Source organism: Rhinoderma darwinii, chromosome 2 (assembly GCF_050947455.1).
Source record: "Rhinoderma darwinii isolate aRhiDar2 chromosome 2, aRhiDar2.hap1, whole genome shotgun sequence".
Classification (NCBI taxonomy): Eukaryota; Metazoa; Chordata; class Amphibia; order Anura; family Rhinodermatidae; genus Rhinoderma; species Rhinoderma darwinii.
In genome coordinates, this window is record NC_134688.1 from 127208630 (window position 1) to 127232689 (window position 24060).

A 24060-nucleotide genomic window follows, 5' to 3' on the forward strand; every position below is an offset into this window, starting at 1 on the left:
AAATGGAATTTCTGCAAAAAAAATGAAATTTGCAAATTTCCTTTCCACTTTGCTTTCATTCCTGTGAAACGCATAAAGGGTTAAGAAACTTTCTAAATGCTGTTTTGAATACTTTAAGGGGAGCATCTCAGAATCGCTTGGATAGGTAAAAGCATTCCCAAGATATTACCACGTATAGTAACATACGTCAGATTTAAAAAAATGAGGCTGTGTCATAAGGTCCAAAAGTGGCTGCGTCCTTAAGGGGTTAATGATTCAATTCCTCAGAATGAGCGGCACGCATGTCCTAATTTTTGGCTCTGTTTTTTCTCTACTACACTTACAAGTAAATTATTTGCTATGTAGAAATATCACTTCTACAAAAAACATTGATTTATCAGGTTACTGATGTTAGACTGCTATTTTTTTGAACACTACTGTAGATGGTTGGCAGCATAATTAGGGGAATTTTACAATCTCAATTGTGGGCACCACTGCACTTGGAAACCCCTCATTAAAAGGCCTGCAATTGGCCCTGCATAGAGCAGCAACACAGGCTAAATGTGCAAAATCTCAATATGCACTTTTTTAATTCAATAGTTTTTTTTACATGTTATACTAGGTGACGGAAATTTGTGCATAATTAACTTTATATAGTTTATAATACACCTAGACTCAGAAGAGTGTGGGCAATGGTAACGAGCTGTCACATCTTGTTATATACAATAAGGCATTGCCATGCCTTATCAGCAGAGCTTTCTGCAAAGAAAGTTAAATGAATATTGGCACCTCACTATTTACTTGGCAGCCCACCATATCACTGAAACGTGGCAAAATTAACATCAGCCGCTTATGTAAGAATCAGATTTGTTTAAAAGTGACAGCTTCTCAGTACATTATGAAAAATGAGCCTGGTCTTGTACTGCTACATCTGTTACAGAACTCTGCTTGATGATTTTATTTTTTAAATGTAATTCCCATTTTATCCCTTATCTCAAACTACCAATGGATAATATGGTAAAATTAATTTCAGATGTTTTCTGTGGAGAATAACATCCGTAGAAGGTCTTATTCACACAAGCGTGTCTGATTTGCATAAAACGACAGTTTTTTATCCATATGAATGTCCGTGTTGCGTCCTTGTGGTTTCTTTAGTGTCATCGTTTTTTTCGTCTGTTTTTATCCTCTGCAAGAACTTCCTGGTTTCACTTCCTTTTTTTTTTTCTGCATTTCTTTAGCAAATAATCCGTGAAAAATAGACAGCACATGGATGTCGTCTGTTTGTTATCCATTTTATTCACGCACCCATAGACTTCAATAGGCAATGTCTGGTCCGCAGAAGTAGACCAGAATAGGGCATGCTGTGAATTTCCTGCAGCGGATGTGAACAAGCAAGTAAAGTATGGGCCCTACATATAATGTGTAACAGGGGTGCTGCAAAAAGTGCAATGGATGATGAGACTACGACAAGAAAAAGAAGCACAAAAAGCACACAAGCTAAAAACCGTTCCTCCTTGTAAAGGGAGTGATTATGATAATAACATTACAGTGGGAAATATGTAATTATTCTATAATCTTTATAGTGGCTCGCAACTGAAAGAGTGTATTGTTCTTGCTGGCAGAGCTACAACAGGCCATTAGATTTGCATCGCTATCCATAAAGAAATGCTGGCATTACAAACATTATTAATAATTCTATACAGAGTAATGAGCTGCCGGAACAAAGCCTGCCGAACTCTTTGTTTTGTATTTGTTACAACCCTGTTGCTATAATTATTGGCCAAAATATATTGTAATTGATTTTTCTACAAATATGGCAGACCTATATCCATTATATATTCAGTTTTATCACTTTGCTGAACATTATAATAGTCCTAGACCATAGAGCTATCGTAGATATATATGTATTAATAATAAGGCAACAGGAGCATTCAGACCGCCATTTCTTATCTTTGTGTGTACTGAACCAAGGAAGAGCGCCAGCATTCCTTCATCTACATAATCAACGTATAATTATGGTTGATGATGCTATGAACCAGTAGTTCTTATACTTCCGCATTAATGCCATCCAGTACAACAATCATTAATATTTCAATTCCAGCGGTATAAGTTCACTTACACAAGTTATCCGGGACACCTATATCAATACCTGACACTTGACGTATGCTGTGTAAAGTTCACCATTCATAAATAAGAAAACTGTTATTCTTGTAACAACAACAATGTAAAAGCAGTACAAGCAACAAGAGAGATATCTGCTAATGGAAAATTTTTGGAAATCACCCTTTGGGTGGAAGATACATTTTGGGAACAATATTAATGGAGGATGACTGGAAGAATATATACGCTTATTCATAAGACTTCCATTTCACAAGGCTCTACTGTTTGTTGGAGATGCTTAGATCCAACAGGTACCAACCTCCCTACTTGGTGGAGTTGTTTAAAGAGCAACCTATATGTTAAACTATATAGAAAAGTATTTTCCAACTTTATTCCAAATTACCCTTTTATTAAACTTCTGTTACTTATTTTAGGTTGTAGAGAGAACTTCTTAGACAATTCCTTGCAGCTATGAGAAAAATCATATGTTAATAAGACACCATACAACTCGGCAATTGTACAGTTCACCAAGCGTCTTTATGGGGTCCTAAACATTAACAATTACGGATATAGTACCAGGTATAGTACTACAATGGCTGGAATTGGGATGGGGTATAACTTTCCAATATATTCTCCAAAACTAAGTCCTTTTCAGTCAGTTAATATGCAGCTTGGGGGAGAATACCGTTAAACAAAGCTTTTACATACTCCCTTACGTTGTTTCCATGTAGCTTGCTTCCATAAACACAGACATCTACAATAGAACCTTAAACCATTTTTTTTTTAACTTATGTAACACTATCTTGTAATAATATATACTCAAGCTCTCCTATCTTACTGCTAATGTGAACAAACTCCTATCCAACTTTTACTCCACACTTCTTTAGTTGATCTTGGCCTCATATTTCCTAGACCAGATCAAGAGAACCCACACACCTAGCAGTCCCCTTTGCCCACAATTCTTTTTTACTTTTTGCTCTTTTGTTTTTCTCTTCTTGTTTCCGCTCATTAACCCAAAGGGTCTGTGTAGTACAAGGGAACAATCCTTTCATCTGAAGTATGCTATTGTATATTGATCCTTGGGAGTAGTTTCTCTTGTCTAACTACACTTTGTTCTATATAATGGTGCGGAACCATCGTATCATTCTTTTTATTTTTTTAAATATTTTTAATAGAAACATTTTTTTGGTATCTTTCAATAAAAAAAAAAAAAAATCTGTTTATCCTAAACATTTAAAGGATTTGCTTGAGATTAGAAAAAGGGTCGACTGTCTCCAGAAATGGGGCGCCTCTTGCTTATGGGCCGTGTCTGATATTTCAATACAAGATAGTCATTGGGCAAGAGTTGCACTGTTTCTGCGAAAAAATATGACCGTTTTTTCCTGTCCCATAACAACCCCTTTTATTTTGACCTACACCTAGCCGGAAACTTTATGGTCAACTATTAGTTTAGTTATTTGTAAAATAATATCTGTGAGTGTTGTTCATACTAGAAATCTATGAATAAATTGACAACTGGGTGTTACCATTCCCCTGTCAAAGGGTGTGTCTTTACACAGTCTGACATGGCACAAACTGTCCAATCGGTACTGACACCCCCCAACTATAATAACACCCAGTTGTCAATTTACTCATAAATTTCTAGTAGAAATAACAAAGAAACAGCATAATGCAGATCATACGTTTTATATTGTAACATTACTGTGCTCTAATGGACTTGTATAGTTCCAGTGTTTGGAAACGAAGTAGTACTATTTTCACACAGGCGAACTTGTGAGTTACTATATATTTCTGAAAACAAAAAAAACCTGTGTAACATTTGCCACTGGTTTTATATACATTTATCCATCTATGTAATCCGAACCAAAGTAAAGTTTTTTGATTTATATGTGTTAGACTACAATAAAAAAATCCAACGTGAGGATGAACCATAGCCGGAGCACATCTGTAAAAAAAAAATTAAATAACTTTGTTAGCTAACCTACAACATATGATGTTCTTCTGAAGTTCATGACACAGGCTCATCAGCACATCATAAAAATGTCAGTATCCGTTCTTATCACTTGGACTTCTCTATGAGATCATTACAATTTGACAAGGTTATGTTTATTTTAAAACCTGATCACTGCATTATGACATCATCTCCACGCCCAATGTCCTGTCCGGACATTGATTCCATTGAGGCTATATCTGAGTTTTACTGATGCTTCAGTAATTGTTATTAATGTTCCCCATCTGTCATACAGCGGGCCATGTATAAACACTGGTTCAAATAAGGACTGTGGGATTCTTCATAACAATGTATCAGATTTCAAGTGTCCTTTTACAATGTTTAAATATTGATTGAGGCATTTGTCTGCTATGGGCTGCACTGATATTCTTTGCACAAGTTGTATCAGTACCTAGTGGGTGCCAGCACCAGGAGCAGTGAGTTATGCCAACCATTCTTACTGCTCCCCTGCCCTTATGTACCAATAAACGTTTTCATCCCTGATGGAGGTACTCATTAGTCATAAAATTAAGCACAAGATGTTTTTCATTTTCAATAAAAATGCATTCCACCGCACCTGTGGCCAGGTGACGCCCTATGTGGTCACCTACCTTTGTCTACCACTCGTCTGGGGCCTGGCCGGCTTTATCTTGTTAGTCTATTGTTGGCGTTTATGTTGACTTTCTTATTATATTGATTCTAGATTTGGAGCTTAATTTGTTCACAAAGGCACTCACTTGTTAGAATCATGGCAGCCGCAACCACCACTAACGGGTCTAATCCGTATACGACTGTGGCTCCTATTTACCTTGAGATAAAGTAAACAATGCGCCTGGCTTTATTGTAGTATTGTATTAGGCTTCATTCACATCTGCGTCAGGCTTCCATTCATGGGTTTCGTCAGACCTTTCTGTCAGGGGAACCCATTAACGGAAACCAAACCGAAACCATAGCTTTACGTTTGCATTACCATTGGTTTCAATGTTAATGCTTCCGATGCAAATGGTTTCCGTTTGTCTCCGTTCCGTAAGGTTTTAGTTTTTTTGGCATAATCCAGATAGAAAGGAGTATAATTTCGACAAAAAAAGCTTTTTAGTATCTGAAGTACTTTTCAGACCCAATTATTGCAATTCGGCCGTTGGCCAATGAAACCGGGATTGTGTTTTGAATGACAAGTCAAAGTATATCCTTTGGTACATTTATGTTCAAAGCTTCAGATTTGTCGTAGTTAATTTTAAAGTTTGATATCCCACCAAAAATCCCTAAAAATGTGTAACACCGGGGGGAAAGCTTCCAAAGGATTAGTTATAAACAATAGTAAACCATCCGCAAAAGCTGCTGTTTTGTGTTCAAAGTCTCCCCCTCGGAGCCCATGTATAGAAGTTGTTTCTCTTATCTGCAGTAACAGTGTTTCCATTATGAGTATAAATAAGGTGGGTGAAAGTGGGCAACCCTGTCTGGTTCCATTCCCTATAGGGAAAGGAGCTGAAAAGGTACCGTTTACTTGGTCTCGAGCCGTGGGGGTCGTATAAAGTGTGAAAATAGCAGTTATAAGTTGTGTTGGAAATCCAAACTTCTCGCAAGAACAGCCAATCCACACGGTCGAATGCCTTTTCGGCATCTGTGCTGAGGAGTATTAAAGGTATTTTGTGTTGTTTAGCGTAACAAATAGAATGTATAACTCGTGTGGTATTAAATTTACCTTCCCTCCCTGGGACAAATCCCACTTGTTCAATTCTTATCAATCGTGGCAGAAAAGAGTTAATACCGGCGGATGGCCCACTATTTTAAGACCGAATTCAAAAGTGAGATGGGTCTATAGCTGCTGCACCTTTCCAGATCCTTTTCAGGTTTAGGAAGTATTGTGATATTTCCTGCCAAAGTCTGTTTGGGAAATTGGTCGGCATTTAATACAGCATTACATAGAGACAAGAAGTGTGGTAGAAGAATATTTTTTAATTTTTTGTAATATTTGATCGGGAGGCCATCAGGATCTGGACTTTTCCCATTCGGTATGGACTTTAACACTTTTATTCTAATAATGTAAATGGGGCTACCAATGAGGAGCAATCCTCTTATGTTAAGGAGGGAGCGTCAATGGGTTTAAAAATTGCTCCTAGGTGAGATAATGGGGTGCTTGGGGAGGATTCACGCTTGATATTAGAGTTCTGCATAATATGTCTGGAATTCCTTCGCTATCTGATCAGTATCCGTTATTTTCCGATCTGATTTATTTTTTTATGGAGGAAATAAATGTGTTTTTTTGTTGTTTTTTAATGACGTGACATTAGTTTAGTACCCTTATCACCATGTGCATATGATTTGTATTTCAAAATTTGAAGGGATTTAGCAGACTTTAGATTTAAAATGTCCTTCAATTGTTCTCAAATTCAGCAGATCAAATTGAGCTGAAGCCAGTTGTGAACTTTTATGAATAGTCTCTAAAGCGGAGATTTGTCCTAGAACTGAATTAAGTTCCTTAATTCTAGCTTTTTTTTTACTCATGTGCCTAGTGCAAAAGCACTCCCCTCACAAAGGCCTTATGCGTCATCCAAAGGATGGGCTCCGAGATGTGGGGATCTTCATTAAATGTAAAAGATTCCTTTAATTTATCTTCCAACCGACTTACATCGGTAGAGTTTTCTCCAATTCCAACTACGAATAGGTAGATCTTTGAGATTTCAATGAAGATCGGACCATGATCTGAAATCGTGATGTTACCTATTCGCGAGGAGAGAGCTTGATTTAAGTATTTGGACTATTTTTTTTCCGTTTTAAGATCCCCTGGACTATGTTTTTTAATTGATGGAACTGTCCTATAGATTGTGTTGAAGATCCCTGTGACATAATAATAATTATAATAATAATAATGTGTTTTTTTTAAAAATAACTTTATATACTGAATATATACACACCGTAAATAGTTAAATTATCTTTACTTTAGAAAATACTAGTTTTGCGACTAAGTCAATTTTACCTCCACCAATTATCAGTTATTAGGTCATATTCTTTGCTGCAGTATTTCATGAAAAAAAGAGATGACTTCATCCAAAATTGAAATCAGAGGCATTGTTCAAGAAAAGAATGTGAGAACGAGTGTATTTCTTTTCTGAACATCTGTTTCTCATAATGGCATTCTCTCTCCTTCCAAGGAACACAACATTGTATTATAAAATGATGGAATGCATGAAAATAAGCAGTCGCTAAATAACAATGCAAGAAGCCCAATCTCTGGAAATGACACCACAGTTTCCTATATGTTTTTCTTAACCAAGATAATTTATATGTATAATGTCGCCAGGACATGTTTTATGGTCTTTTGCTCTTTGCCACTCAATTTTCGTCCTATATTACAGTCTGCGCAATTCATTTGGGAGAAGTAATTTCCATCCCTGCATACTAATCGATTTTCTCACAAACACCTGCTATCAGTTATGGTAATAAAAATGTCATTTTAAATTGAAAACAGTCCAAATGGAGCATCCCAGGGAAATGACTTAAGTGTCATTCAATGCTACTAATGCGGTAATGTTCTTGTGTTACCACCACACTTTCTCATATCAGCATTTACATTTTTATACAGTTTTAGTCATTATATTTCTCCTTCAACTGGTGACTGCCTTAAAGCTATTGGTACTAAGAAAAGATAAAGTGTCTGCACGAATACGCGTTTTTAATGGTTCTCTTAAATCCAGACTGCTGTAAAAAGAATATTGTTCTGAAAAACAATCATATAAAAAAACAAAATAAAAGAGATTGAAGAATACTTGTTCTCGGATGGATCTTATAAAACTTTGTCTCAAGTTACCTTCTCATTGTCTGTACACATGAAAACTTGTAACAAGTTTGGTTAAAGGGATAGCGCACACATACATATAGATTCAATCTGTGACATCCGAAGCATTGATGGTTTGCTTTGTAACTCCCTTTTTAGATGTGTATGTTTTATAACAGCAGCCTCTGTGTTTTCTATTGGGCCTGTTGAGAGGAGGAACCCCGCTCAGGTTAGCGCCATGCCCTTTTTCTATTGGCAGTATGAATATGTGGTGAGCTCATCTGCTCCACATGCACTGCAAAATTAGAAAACAGATTGTAGTAACCAGACCAAGCGTGACACTACTCTTCTCTCCTATAAGGAATAGTATAGGAAGTGGGGACACACAAGTGTAGTACCTTCCTGTCCTTGGATGAGAAAGGGGGGTATGTGATTTTGTGGACCAGCTTCAGAAGGGCTGTACAGTTTATGTTGTTTTTTTTGTTTTTTTAAATTGAGACCTATTTTTTACGCTCTTAACTTTATTGTGGAATTCAGTAGATGCACCTTCTAACTGAAATAAATTAATGGCCTGTCCTTAGCACAGGCCGTCAATATCTAAACGGTGGGGGTTTGACTCTCGGCACCATGGATGATTAGCTGTTTCTTACACAGCTCAGCACTGCACAATGCTGTCACAATTATAGCATCTGTGCACAGTATTACAGCTTCCTCCCATTTGTCACTTTCAAACAGTTGATTGGCAGGGGTGTCGACAGTCGGACTCCCACCAATCGGATATTGATGGTCTAGAGTAACCCACGTTTTCTTACCGCTCAGTGTTCTGCAGCCGTTGGCTGAAGCTACAAAACACTGAAATAAACCCCACCCCACTCTGTGCTCTGCCAATAGCTTCAGAGCACTGACTGATGTTAGGATGGGTCCCTGGTTATGACACCTGCTGCTACCAGCAAAGTGATGTTCAGTAAAGACAGTGTATAGCACCTAGGCAATTTACAATATAAGCAACACATGTAAAACTTTAAGGGGAAAACACCATCAAGAAAAGGCTATGGTATGTTAATTGTTGGTCAATCTTAATAATTATACATTTTTGCTTGGAGTGTAACTTTAATCTAAAAAAAATATGATTGAAGGGTTTTGCAGTGATATTCGGATTTATATCGATAGGAGGATTATGTTGAATTCTAAATAACCCAAACAACAATGTTTTGAAATGTATTTCTCCTTCTAAATCCTGTGTCTGAAATATTTTTTTCTCTGCTTGTGATTTTAGCCCTAGCTGCCCAAGCTTATGCATTAAAGGAAGAGAATGACAGTCTGCGGTGGCAATTAGATGCTTACCGGAACGAAGTAGAACTTCTGAAACAAGACCAAGGGCATCATGCACGAACAGAGGAAAGCTTGACCAAGGATCAGCAATTACAGTTTTTACAGCAAGCGATGCAAAATATGCAACAAGTAAGATTTTTTGTATTAAAAATCTGTACAAAGATGAAAATAACACCTCAAAATGCCTAGAGATTTGGTGCACAGCATAATACTTCCATATATTTTCCATAATTGTGCAAACTTATGACACAATTCTATATCTGGCATAGAAAGATTATTTTTTTTTGCCTGTGTGAGAGGTCATTATGCGCCATTCAATAAATTTAGCACAAATATCACCTACTACCCTCTCAACTTTGACTTGTGTTAACTCCGCCAGACTTATAAATGTGGAACATTGTGTTTTTTTTACATGTATAAACCGTATGGTCATCAATACAGAAAGCCATTATCAAGACAAACCCTCCTTCTAAAATTAGCTGCCCTGTCAATCACCTGATTGCTGCGGCACCAGCTCCTAAAGCCCCCAGCAATCATACATTTTCTATGACTGTCCGACCTTGTAATAAATGGACTGGCCAGGTCTGCCTGAGTGGGACCTGCTCTTACTTAGCATTACTATGACTCATAGAGGGGAGTCCTGAGCGGGTGTCACCTCTCTGACATACATATGCCTCAATAGAGAATTTAGAGAAGGTATGTCATAACAGCTGGGGGGGATTAGGCCATCAGAATATGCAAAGGTCTAAATATCCAACAGCAGGATGAATGGCATATTATTGTTCTCAAATTACAAGTGTCATAAGAAAGATCATTGAAGATATCGCTAGAGCAACTCTAAACAGCAGCAAATGATACTTCTTTCGACAAGAATTATTAGTCATCCCAAAAGAATGTAACATCTAATTCTATAACTAGATTACTAGATAATTCAAGTAAAACAGGGTTTTGAGCCAATATATTCACATAAAGACAATCCACAGAATAATGAGTAAAATTTGACGTCATGAAGAGTTTAAAGTTCCAGGGAAGGTTCAAGAGGCGCATTATTCTTCACAGTTAAGAAATGAAAGTATTTTTATAGGTGGTGTGCCCTGCATAGAAGGGAAGGGACTCATGATAATACTTAATTTCATATATTTTTTACTGGAGCTCCTCTTCAAAAAAAAGCTGAATACTATTTAAACAACTTAACAGAAGAGAACTACTTATTTACCACAATGTCTACCAGATATATCCTCCTCCTTCTCCCGCTTCTTTAAACTCATCATGGAGAAAACTGAATTTATTGTCTTTCCCCATCACTAGTTTAGTATGCCCTATCTCCTAGCTAATCTAATAAGCGCGTTCACACTGATGATGCTCGCGAAAATTGTGGCCCAAAAAGTTTATTTTAAAAGTTATGAGCTATATTCTAAATATGCAAACGAGGCTATACTAGACAAGTGGGAGGTAACACCAGTGATTCTCCTGAGGTGGAGCTACCAGTCAGCCTTAGACTCTGTCCTATCAGCAAGAAGATGCTTCACGCAGTGTGAGAGACTGAGGCTGGGCGGAAAGGGGGATCACTTCAAATACCCATATCTCTGACTGTGGACCACCTAGAACAGTGTTTTGGTGGCATATCAAAGATGAGATCCTAATATTTCATATGGCAGCAGGATCACTGTTCTAGCTGTCAAACACCCGGAGGTATCACCAGCTGAAAACAGTCGGGAGTGGTATCTGTATACTATATGATCACTCTGTGTTGCTGGGCTGAGGAGAAGTGTATGACGCTGATTGGACAGCGTCATACAGAAAAGATTACACCGCCCAGAGTGAAAAGAAAGAGTTACTTCCCATTTGGCAAGTATAGCCAAATTAGGGTACTTAGAAAAATACTCATAACTTGGCAAATAATAAACATTTAAAAAAAAAAAAGTTACCCACATCATAGCGCCTATTTGATTAGTTAGGAGATAGGGCATTAACCCCTTAAGGACACAGCCTGTTTTTGCCTAATGGACCAGCCCATTTTTTTTTTCAAATTTGACGGGTCAGTTTATGTGATAACATTGAAATGTTATTATTTTTCAAGTGATTCTGAGATTGTTTTCTTGTGACACTATGTACTTTAAGTTGGTGGTAAAATTTGGTAGATACATTCAGTGTTTATTCATGAAAAATAACAAAATTTAGAGAAAATTCGCAAAAATTAGCATTTTTCTAAATTTAAATGTATCTACTTGTAAAACAAATAGTAATACCACACAAAATAGTTACTAGTTAACATTTCCCAAATGTCTACTTTGTTTTCATAGTTTTTTGAGCATTCTTTTATTTTTCCGGGACGTTACAAAGCTTAGAACTTTAGCAGCAATTTCTCACATTTTCAAGAAAATTTCAAAAGGCTATTTTTTCAGAGACCAGTTCAGTTCTGAAATAGCTTTGCGTGCCTTATATATTAGAAACCCCCTATAAAACACCCCATTTAAAAAAAACTGCACCCTTCAAAATATTCAGAACAGCATTTAGAAAGTTTCTTAACCCTTTTGGTGTTTCACAGGAATTGTGGAGGTGAAATTTACAAATTGTAGTTTTTTTGCAGAAAATCTTATTTAATTCATTTTTTTTCTGTAATACAGAAGGTTTTAACAGAGAAACGCAACTTTATATTTATTGGCCAGGTTCAGCAGATTTTAGAAATATCCCACATGTGGCCCTATTGTTCTACTGGACAGAAACACTGGCTTCAGAAGCAAAGGAGCACCCAGTGGATTTTGGGGCCTCTACTTTATTAGAATATATTTTAGGCACCATTTCAGGTTTGAAGAGGTTTTGGGGTGCCAAAACAGTGGAAAACCCCCAAAAAGACACTATTTGGCAAACTACACCCCTGTTTTTTGCCGAACAGTGGAATTAGGATGTAAAAATGAAAAATCTAAATAAAATGTAGAAATCTTCAATATTTACAAGGCATAAATGAGAAAAACCACCCCAACATTTGAAAAGCAATTTCTCCCGATTACGGCAATACCCCATATGTGGTAATAAACTGCTGTTTGGACCCACGGCAGGGCTCAGAAGGGAAGAAGCACCATTTGGCTTTTGGAGCTCAAGTTTTGCTGGAATGGTTTTTGTGTGCCATGTCGCATTTTCAAAGCCCCTGCGGGACCATATTAGTGGAAACCCCCCAAAAGTGACCCCATTTGGGAAACTACACCCCTGAAGGAATTTATCGAGGGGTGTAGTGAGCCTTTTGAACCCACAGGTTTTTTGCTGAATTTTGTGGAATTTTAGTTCAGTTTTTTTCATTTTCACAACAGATAAAGGAGAAAAAAGCACCTCAACATTTGTAACGTGAACTCTCCTGAGCATGGCAATACCCCGTATGTGGTGATAAACTGTTGTTTGGACACACGGCAGGTCTCATAAGGGAAGAAGCGTAATTTGGCTTTCGGAGCTGAAGTTTTGCTGGAATGGTTTTTTGGTGCCATGTCGCATTTGCAAAGCCCCTGAGGGACCAAAACCGTGGAAACTCCCCAAAAGTGACCTCATTTGGGAAACTAAAGCCCTCAAGGAATTTATTGAGGGGTATAGTGAGCATTTAAACCCCACAGTTTTTTTTTGTGGAATTTTGTGAAATTAGGCCGTGAAAATGAATATCAACATTATTTCCACTAAAATTGTAATATTTTTTCAAGGGTTAAAGGAGAAAAAGCACCCCAACATTTGTAAGCCAATCTCACCCGAGTATGGTAATATTCCACATGTGGTCATAAACTGCTGTTGGGATACACATCAGGGCTCAGAAAGGCAGGAGCGCTACTTGGCATTCAGATTTTACTGGATTGGTTTTTGGGTGCCATGTCGCAATTGCAAAACCCCTGCCGGACCAAATTGGTGGAATTCCCCCAAGTGACCACATTTGGAAAATTACACCCCTGAAGTAATTTATCAAAGGGTATAGTGATAATTTTGACCCTACAAGCTTTTTGCTGAATTTAGTGGAATTATACTGTGAAATTGAAAATTATTTTTTTTTCTGACAAAACGTGGAATTTTTCAAATTTTACAAGCGCCCCAACATTTGAAATGCAATTCCTCCCAATTACGGAAATACCCCACATGTGGTCATAAACTGCTGTTTGGACACACGGCACGGCTCAGAAAGGCAGGAGCGCGATTTGGCATGCAGATTTTGCTGGCTTGGTTTTTGGACCCCATGTTGCATTTGCAAAACCCTGAGGTACCAGAGTACAGTGGAAGCCCCCATGAAGTGACCACATTTTAGAAACTACACCCCTCAAGTCATTTATCATTTGCCTGGACATATGACAGGCACAGAAGTAACGAGCACCATGCACATTTGAGGTCTATTTTGGTGATTTTCACAGCATTGGTCCACAATTGCAGGGCTCTGAGGTCAAATAGTAAAACAAACCCCCAAGTAGTGACTCCTATTTTGGAAACTACACCCGTTAAGGCATTTTAAGGGGTGTAGTGAGCATTTTAACCCCACACGGTTTTTCATTAGAAATTAATGCGCAGCGGATGGTGCAAAGTGAACATTTAAATTTTCCACTGATATGCCATTTTAGTGCACAATATGTTGTGCCCAGTTTGTGCCACCAAAGACAAATACCTCCTAAAATGTTAAGTGGGTTCTGCCGAGTATGGCGATGCCATATATGTGGACGTAAACTGCTGTTTGTGCACGCTGTAGGGTTCAGAAGGGAGGGAGTGCCATTTGGCTTTTGGAGCACAGATTTTGTCTTGGTAGTTTTTCTGTTTGGGATTTTGCTGGTATTTCAGTTTATAATGTGGGGGCATATGTTAACTGTGCGGAGTACATCAGGGTATATTTAATCTGTGCGGAGTACATCATGGTATATGTAAGCTTTGCAGAGTACAGATGTAGCCATCTTTAACTTGATTCTGATAACTTGCTGCAGCGTGATATCACACAACAAAAGCCATTGAAAAAGTAAAAATAAGAGATCTAGCCGTTGTTTATTTAATGCGTTAAAAGTCCAGGTAAAGATGGCTACATCTGTACATCAGGGCTTAATAACAGGGTATAATAATGCGGTAAATAAATAATATTTCATAGATGTGTGCCACACTGATAAGTGGTGCCCAATCTTATCCGCTTTTGGAACGCTCTGCACATTTTTCGTTGCCATATTCTGAGAGCCAGAACTTTATTTTTTCTCCACTGGAGCTGTGTGAGGGATTATTTGTTGCGGGACAATCTGTAGTGTTCATTGGTACCATTTTGGGGTACATGCAATTTTTGAATAATTTTTTATTCCATTTTTTGGCAAGCAGGGTGACCAAAAACCAGCAATTCTGACAATGTTTTTAATAATTTTTTTTACAGTGTTCACCGTGGGCTATAAATTACAATTTTACTTTATTCTGCGGGTCGGTCCGATTACGGCAATACGATATGTATATAGTTTTGCAGCGTATGCACAATAAAATCACTTGTCTTTTATTTTTTGCGGGACCGGTTGTAGTTTCTATTGGTACTGTTTTGGGGCACATGCGACTTTTTGATCACTTTTTATTTCATGTTTTGGGAGGGGTGGTGATAAAAAAAAAAAATTGTGATTCTGGCATTGGTTTTTATTTTTTGCGCTGTTCACCGTCCAGGAAATATATTATAGTTTTATAGTTTGGGTCGTTACGGACGCGGTGATACCAAATATGTGTACTTTTTTTTTAATGTTGTCATTTTTTTTCTTATAATAAAAGACTTACTATAACAAAAAAGGGGACTTGAGGGACTGCACATCTGATCTTTACTTTAATACATTGCGCTACCTACGTAGTGCAATGCATTAGAGCTGTCAGTCATTCACTGACAGCAAGCCTATTAGGTCCCGTCTCTGGATGGGACCGAATAGGCTATCGTACGTGGCAGATCAGGAGGCCATTGTTAGGCCTCCAGGTGCCATAGTAACGATCAGCACCCTCACGATTACATAGTGTCGATGCCAATCACTACAAACCACTAAGATGCTGCGATCGCTTTTAATCGCGACATCTAAGGCATTTAATGGCATGGATCGGAGCTAGCTCCATTCCCTGCTGTTACAGCACAGTGTCAGCTGTAACATACAGCCTCAGCTTCTGAGCCTGCGCCATCTTTGATTTGCAGTTGGAAGCCTTTTAAGTCCCACCTCCGGGTGGACCAAGCAGGCTTCCGTACTTGGCAGACAGGAGGCCATTGTTAGGCTTCCGGTCTGCCTGAACAGCCATTGGAACCCCGCGATTTGCATTGCGGGATTCCGATCTGCTAGGAAACACCATAGATGCAGCGCTCGCTTTTGAGCGCGGCATCTAAGGGGTTAATCGGCCGGATCGGAGGCTAGCTCCGGTCCTGGCCATGCAGCATGGTGTCAGCTGTAATATACACCTGACACCCGCCGGCGATGATGCGGGCTCAGCTTCTGAGCCCGCACCAGCAACACAACGTACCCATAAGTTGTGTTGCGTTAAGTACTTAACGACAGCGACGTAGTAGTACATCCGATGTCGTTAAGGGGTTAATAAACTAGTGACAGATCCTCTTTAACCCATGTACCAGAACTATCAATCACAGTTAATGGCTTTCTTACTTTTCCCAGTCTCACGAATCTGCTGCCTCAGGATACCCTTCAAATCTGTCCTGTCTTTCAAATCGTACATTCAAGCCTTTACCACCTCTAAAACATTTATCGAATCTGCTCTTTCTTCAACCTTAAAGTGTAGCTAAACGTTTAACGAACTTCTGACATGTTATAGTGGCATGTCAGAAGTTTGGATTGGTGGGGGTCCGAGCACTGAGACCCCCATCAATCGATAGAACGAAGCAGCTCAAACGCTCGTGTGAGCGCTCAGCCGCTTCGGGTCTGTTCGTTTTTTTCTGGAAAGCCGATGTATCAGAGTACGGGCTCATAGGCTTTCTATTGAATCCGTACACCGATACATTTATTTCTGGAAAAAGCTGAACAGACCCGAAGAGGCTGAACGCTCACACGAGCACTTCAGCTGCTTCGTTCTAGCGATTGGTGGGTGTCTCAGTGCTTGGACCCCCACTAATCCAAACTTCTGACATGTCACTATGACATGTCAGAATTTTGTCAAACGTTTGGGCGGAACTTTAAGTCACCAAAAATGCTAATACTTTACCTCATCATCTCCCGCCTGGACTACTGTAACACCCCCCTCTGTGTCCTCCCATCTAACACTCTTGCACCCTCAAATCCACCCTCAACTCTGCTGCCAGGTTAATCTGTCTCTCCTAGTTTCACCTCTGCTTCTCCCCTCTGCCAATCCCTTCAGTGGCTACCCATTGAATTTAGTTCAAAATATTAACAATGGCATACAAAGCTGTCCTCAACCTGTCCCCTCCATACATCTCTGCCCTAATCTCCTGATACTTCCCCACAAGTAATCTCTGGTCCTCACAAGACTTTTTTTCTTTGCTCTCCTCTTACCTGCTCCTTACATAATGGTCTCCAAGAATTCTTCCAAGCGTCCACCATATTCTGATTTGCTCTACCCCAACATATGAGAGACCCCCCCCCCCCCCGGTCTGAACCTTCAAAAGTAACCTGAAAACACACCTCTTCAGAAAAGCTTACACCCTGCAATAACCCTGTGGCCACTACTCTACCGGGTGAACAGCTCCTACCCTAACCTACTGTCTCCTTCCTCCTTCCACTGTGGATTAGAAGACCTCACAGGCAGGGTCCGCTCTCCTTCTGTAGCAGTCTGTCAATTATTAAGCTCATGTTTATTGGACTTGTTTTTATGGTCTCATGTCATGTACTTAAACCCTTTTTTTCTATGTGCGTTTAGCCTGGAATTAATAAATAATATGTGTTGGTTGGCATTTCATGAAGCTTCATTCTGTGCTGGTGTAAATAATCTACAATGCATTGGCAGCATACTGCCCCACTAGTGACCTGGCTAACCAAATGTCACTTCTGACTTTTAGCCTTTACTCAAAGTTAAGCTTTTGTACTGTACTTTGTTATATAATTAGGGTATGTTCACACGCTTAGCAAAAAACGTCTGAAAATATGTAGCCGTTTTCAAGGGAAAACTGCTCCTGATTTTGAGACGTTTTTTAATTAGCATTTTACGCTGCGTTTTTTACAGCCGTTTTTGGAGCGGTTTCTCTATAGAGTTAATGAAAAAGGCTTGACATGCACTTGTTCGCGTGTGTTCTTTTCACAAAAAAAAGCCCCGTCGAAACAGAACGCCGTTTTTCCCTTTGATATCAATGGGCAGATGTGTGGAGGCGTTCTGCTTCTGATTCTTCGGCGGTTTACGGTCCGAGAAAGGGCCGAAAATAAGACGTCTGAACATGCCTTTAAAGAGGGCCTATCACTTCTCCTGACGTCTTTTTTAGTAAATACTTCTAGTCCCCATGAAATATCAATAAAGCTGCACTGTACCATTCCTCTATTATTCCTCTTAGAAATTTCTGAATAAATTGACAAATGGGTGTTACCTCTTTGACAAGGGGAAAGGTGTGTCTCTACACAGTCTCACTCTGTCAGCACTGATTGGATACAGGGCCACCATCAGGAATTTCTGGGCCCCATACAGCCAAAGAGATTGGGCCCCCCCCTACATTACCGGTGCTGGGCAATGGAAAGTGTGGTGCTCACGTTTGTACGCTATATGCAGTAACTGATTTTGTTACTGAGGTCAAGTTACAGTGAACGAAACCGTGGAGCAGTCAGTGACCGTTTGATACCCTGGATTTAATTGAATTCAGTCAAAACATATCCCACTGTATGGCCTGGGGAATGGCCCTGGGCAAACTTCTGAAGTCACTGTCCATAAATGGACAGACTTCAGGAGCTTTACCTGGGCCAAAGTCCACGGGCAGAGTGCTTATGGTGTTCTGCCTGGGGACTCCAGCATTGGGAAGCTCCTGACATCACTGAGCATATAGTGATGTCAGAAGCACTATACGTTTTTTTGCGGGTTCTTTCAGGATGGAATAGCATAGCCTACTAAGCTTAAAAAAAAAAAAAAAAAAGGTATACCGCAGTATACCAACCCAATGGAGACCAAAAAAACATAATGGAGCCCTATGAGTGAATTTATCCTGTACGTTGGGAGCATTTCCGACGTACAAGATAAGCGTAGGGAGATAACACATTTTACCATACTTACCATGCCACGCGTCTCTCTGACATCCTGCAGCCCAGCCTCCTGGGATGACGTTTCATCCCATGTGACCGCTGCAGCCTGTGATTCGCTGCAACAGGCAGATGGGATGAAACGCCATCCCAGGATGCCGGCTGGACGCAGATACACAGAGTTCTGGGTAAGTATAAGCTTTTTTTTCTGAGTTGCAATTTTTTGGTGGCAGAATCGCAGCTTTTCTGCCGCAAAATTAGCAACATCTTCTGTTTGTTGCGGGTTTTACCTCCCCATTGAATTCAATGGAGAAAACTCACAACAGAAAGCAGCAGTTCTGCAACATAAATGGACATGCTGCGGATTTATCAACCGTTTTTCAGTGCATTTTTTATGCAGCATGTGGATGAGATTTGTTCAAATCTCATCCACTCTGCTGCTTCTGTATTATTCTGCGGCTTTTCCGCAATTAAATTAGTTGTGGAAAATCCGTAGTGTTTGCTATGTGTGAATTTACCTTTAAAGGTTTTGCCGCAAATTAACCCTTTGCATTGTAAAGGGTGAAATACGTGGCAATTTTGCAACATAATAGGCAGCAGAATGCCCTAAATCAGCAAATCAGCAGAATGCCCTAAAGCCCATTAATTTTTTTTTCTGCTGCATGTGAATGGGGTTTTGAAAACCCCATTCACATAAATTGTATTGTAATTTGTAGTGAGTTTTCAGTGTGCAATCCGCACCAAAAATAGGAGTCAAATCCACCTCGTCTGAAGTGGTCTTGGGTTCTATTCACACAGCGCAGTCAAATCCCATTTTTTTTGCCACGATTTTTGCAAAAGCATGATTTGACTGCACTATTAGAATATATCCTAAAAGTACTGTGTTTTCATGTTTTGTGCAATTTTTGTAATCGTGGCACAAATGAGGCAATTTTGCCGCGATGTTTAAAATCTCGGCAAAACTGCTCCATTTTTGCCACGATTACGAAAATCGTTGCAAAAAACGCAAGGTGTGTAAACTAAAAAAAACACTTTATTTTCTACACGTGAGGTCAGGAAGGATGTGAAGGAGGATGGGCGCTTACCAGTCTTGTAGGGTCCAGTTGGCTGTGTAGAGAAGGAGCTGTCTGGTGGGCGGCTCTCCCCACACGGAGATTCTGCTTTCATGCTACTCATGCAGCAGCTTCCTCTGAGTCCTCTCAGGGTCTCAGCGTTCGTTATTTAGGAGGAAGGAATGGGCCTTATTACATTGAAGGGTCCGTTCCTTTCTCCAAGTAATTAACGCTTGGGCCCTGATAGAAATGTTTACAGTTACTACGAAGCAGACGGGCCCCTTTTTTTAAGCATTGTGGCCGTGCCCTTGACTGGAGTACCAGCTGTACTGCTCTGATGGCGGCTCTGATTGGATAGCACTGACGGTTGATCTGTGTAGGGACACCCCCCCCCACCCACCCACCTGACAGTAATGTACAGTTGCAAGAAAAAGTTAAAGATTTTTCGGAATAACTTAGATTTTGCATTGATTACTAATTTCGAACTTTCGAACCATTCCTTCCTGAAAATGTTTCAGGTCTTGCCACCGCATCTCGATACGGTTTAGGTTAATATTATGACTTGGCCATTCGAAAACACAAAACTTTTTTTTTAACCATTCTTTAGTTGTCACTTGTGTGCTTTCAGTCATTGTCTTGTTGCATCACCCAACGAGAACTTATTATTGTTTATACCCCCGTGTACTAGCTATGCACTGTTGGAGGTGCTTAAATGGTTTTAACCCTTTTTTGTCTGTGTTTCTGCATATTCACTAAATACTATTGCATGATTTTTGTAATATGCTTTTTACGAACACCACTTTTTTCTGTTTATACTATCCCCCCCACCGCTCCAGCGCAGATGCTTCAGTGATCATCTCCAGTCCTGCAATGATGACATCATGTACATCTTTCACGTGACCACTGCAGACAATCACTCACCTCAGCGGTGATGCTTGCATGTACGGCACGAGAACTCTGAGGCCAGTGATTGTCTGCAGCAGTTAAGTTAATGGTGTATGTGATGTCATCACTGCAAGAACGGCGGGGACTACCGAAGCATGATGCTGAAGTTTTTGGAGATTTAACAGGTGGGTAGTGAGTAATCTTTTTTTTTTTTTTATATTATTTTATAACATTTACTGCAGTTACTTTCACTTTTAAAAAATCTCAGACAGTCCCTTAGGTCGAAATTGTCTCAGTCTTTAATTAAAGGGGTTATCCAGTGTGATTTTTTTTTTTTGAAGGGGCTGAAAATAAAATAAATAAACCAAAAAAGCCACACTTACCTATTCTTGCCCCCGGCGATCCAGCTCTGAGGCTCTGGTGGTTGTATACAAGCATGTGGCATGTAACTGCTGCAGCCAATCAGAGGATTCAGTGGTCACATGTTCTATTTTTGGCATTATGTCAGAAATACAATTAGTCACCATTCAATCCCGCTGAGCCCACTGGCTGCAGGGGTTACATGTTACGTGGATGTAAACAACCACCAGGATTGCTGCCGGAGCCTCGGCGCTGGATCGCCAGGTGCAAGATCGGTAAGTATTGCTTTTTGGATTTATTTATGTCCAGCCTCTAAAAAATAAATAAAACCATCTCTCTAGTGCCACCTAATCGAGTTAGCTTCCCTGTAAGTCGATATCTGACCCACAGAAGAACCTTGAAACATGACCAAGGATATAAACCCAAGCCAGACTCTCCTCTAAAAGAAAAGAAACCCATCTGTAGACAGCTGTTTCGGCCTTTTTTGCCTGTCGTCCGTACAGGGCGGACTGGGAGTGAGAGGTCTTTGATGTAGCGCTCAGTCCTCATTGAAGAGTCGGAGCTGGTTTGGAGTCTTAAAGGCAATGGTCCATGGAAAACAGTATATAAATTCGCTCTCCTCCAGGAGAAGGAAAACCAACTCTCTAGTTCCTCCTAGAACCAGCACACCCTGAGTGCTATGTCAAAGGGGGCACTAGAGAAATGTTTTTTCTTCTTCTGTGGGAGAGCTAATTTGTATACTTTTTCCCATAGAGCTTAGCCTGTAAGACTTAATTCCAGCTCTGTCTCTTTAATGAGAACCAGAAAATCCGAGAACGTGAGGTTAAATAAACGTTTTCTATTTAACACGATTTACGGTTATTTTGCTGAATTAACAAAGCTCGATAATATTACTCAAACATACCTATTGACGTTCTCTGCTTATACAAAACCTCATGTTCTAGAGGTTGTATGGTATTTGTTTGTGAATTGCCCACAGCCTTTATATTCCCACTCCCTGCAATGGTCGTTATTTAAAAGCAGTAAGACAATACAGTAAAGGGATAGCAGCAGTGGCCATTTTAATGTTTGTTCATGTTACTCCACGCAAGGTCGCATACTCATTAATCAAAGAAGTCGAAAAATGTTCTACTATCATAATGTGGCTATAATTCATTTTCTTAAGGAATGTTTCGAGAACATAATGCATTTTCTGCATCTAATTTTTCTCACTAAAACTAGTTATGCAAAATCCATCTTGCAAATTCATTTTTCACTGTCACATATTTGTACGTTTTCCAGTTGAATCAATGCAAACAATTGTCACTTTTACTTTGTGTAAAGCCACAGCTCTCCTTAGAACACCCTTATATTGCAAAGTGCTATCTTTTTAAGTTTTATTTTTGGCTCATAGTTAATTTTAACCTTTTACTTGTGGACATGAATTTTATGCCTTTACATAAGGGGTACTTTGCTATTGGGTTTATTTTACATCAGTACATTTCATCTATATTTTTAAATCAAGCAGAGGTAACCTAGCTTTTTACTATTATTACACTCAAATTCTATGGGGACCAATAGTCCATCAGGTTAATGGTGCACTTTGTTTAAATCTCCTGCGCTGTCTTTACTGTTCCTTATATTCAGCCGGAACGCTCATTGATTTACAATATCTGTAAGCGCCGAATAGGAATCCTGTCACAAGGGGTATTCAGCACTGTTTCTGTCTTTCCCATAGAGCATGCTCGACTGCCGCTCCTTTCAAACTCCTCCCCACACAGTGATTGACATCTTTCCTACACACACATACAGGGAAGGTGGCCAGTTTTTGTGTATGGGGTAAGTGGACACACAGTCTCTCATTGAATCCAAACGAGCAATAGTATATGCGTTGCAAACTAAATAGATCATCCAATATTATAAAACTTTATATGTTGCGGTCAGCAGCCCCCTTTCGACCCTTAGGACAGCATAGTAGAGCTAAAAGATCTATATATGACTAAATTCCCAACCTTACTAAATATGTATTCATAAGGTGATATACTGCAGATACCTTCAGAAAAACATCATAGCCAGCCTTCTCTTGAAACCCTTGCAAATTTAGTGGGAAAACTAATATTGTGTTTCCAAGGAGGTAAGCTGTGAATAGCTTCATACGCAACCTCCAAGGATTATCCGGCCGCACAATGTTAAAGTGTAGCCACCTTTTTATAAAAAAATCTAAAATAAAGCAGAACGTATTCTCCGGAGTAAATCTGCAGTATATTTCTTTAGGCATTGGTGCTCCATTTCTTTTGTGCAGAGACTGAAGCTCTGGTCCGAGCTGAATTGTAATTCTCAAAATTCCACTGCTGCTTTTTCCTCCAGGTTTTGCTTACTGTATTTTCTTGCTATATAAGTGGCGGTACAAGACTTTTGAGTTTTAAACTACAGCCAGTTCTAGACCATTGGCGCACTGAATCATAGGATAGCCGATGGCTAATAATGTATACTGCAGGTTTGCTCAGCAGGGTATACTCTACTTGAATTCAGCTAAACCTGTTACATTTGTTTTGTATGTTGTTTTTGGTTATTGGCTCCTTTCTCTTAAAGACAAAGTAGCGTTTACTTATTATTTATGGATACATATTTTTTGCCTTATAAACTAATATATGTGTTTTTTATTTTGTAGTAGCAAAGCAAGCTTACAATACGGTACATAAAAATGTTTGCATAGCTTACTAATTGTGCCCATTTATTTCATTTTATGTCTTTGGCTGATAATGCAGTCAAACAGTTTTTATTTTTTTTTTATTAAATTGTGCTTTTTTTATTGGAAGTTAACTCTCTGAATCTACTTAATGTACAGAAATATTGTTTTGTAATTTAACGTGTAATATTTTCTATTTGCAGTAAGATGCAAATTAATGATAGAGAATGAATTTCTTTATTTTTTTGTGCCCTTTGTGATAATGCCTGCTAAACAATAACCTACAGATGTTGCGCAGCAGAAGTACCAATGAAGTTCTGATGTCATTTTTGAGTGGGCTACTGGCATACCCTGAAGATATTGTTATCTTCGTTTTATGTTAGTCCCTACTAGTTTCTGAGTAGGAAATAACTAAATAAATAAAGTATGTTGCATGGCTATTGAGATCAAACATAAAGTGTTCTGAGGGGCATAGCATGACAATGAAATATACAGCACAGGGGTCCATACGCTTCACATCACATAGCATTCTACACTTCTATTCTAACATGCTAAAAACCACCTTTTAAACAATGAAGCAGTCTAGACAGTGATGCATTATGGAGGATTTAAAGAGGGGGAAATCCCAGACCATAATGCTTTATTAAAAGAAAGACACATTAAGGGCCGTCAGGAAAGGAATGGGGTGGTAATCTGCTTCTGCATTGACGTCAGCACTGCCTATGATAATATAGTCTCTCTGCAAGCTGTGTGTAAGCTTGTGACCGTCTAAGATGCATTGTATGAGG

At 39.2% G+C, this 24060-nt stretch overlaps 1 protein-coding gene across 8 annotated transcripts in view; it reads left to right on the forward strand.

Annotated features, from left to right (window-relative positions):
* Positions 1-24060, forward strand: part of ENOX1 (ecto-NOX disulfide-thiol exchanger 1) — a 686747-nt gene that overhangs the window by 604246 nt on the left and 58441 nt on the right. For all 8 annotated transcript variants that reach the window (XM_075852278.1, XM_075852272.1, XM_075852273.1 and 5 more), the window contains one exon: positions 9121-9305. In XM_075852278.1, the coding sequence (XP_075708393.1) occupies positions 9121-9305 (185 nt within the window). The remainder of the gene's footprint in view (positions 1-9120; positions 9306-24060) is intronic.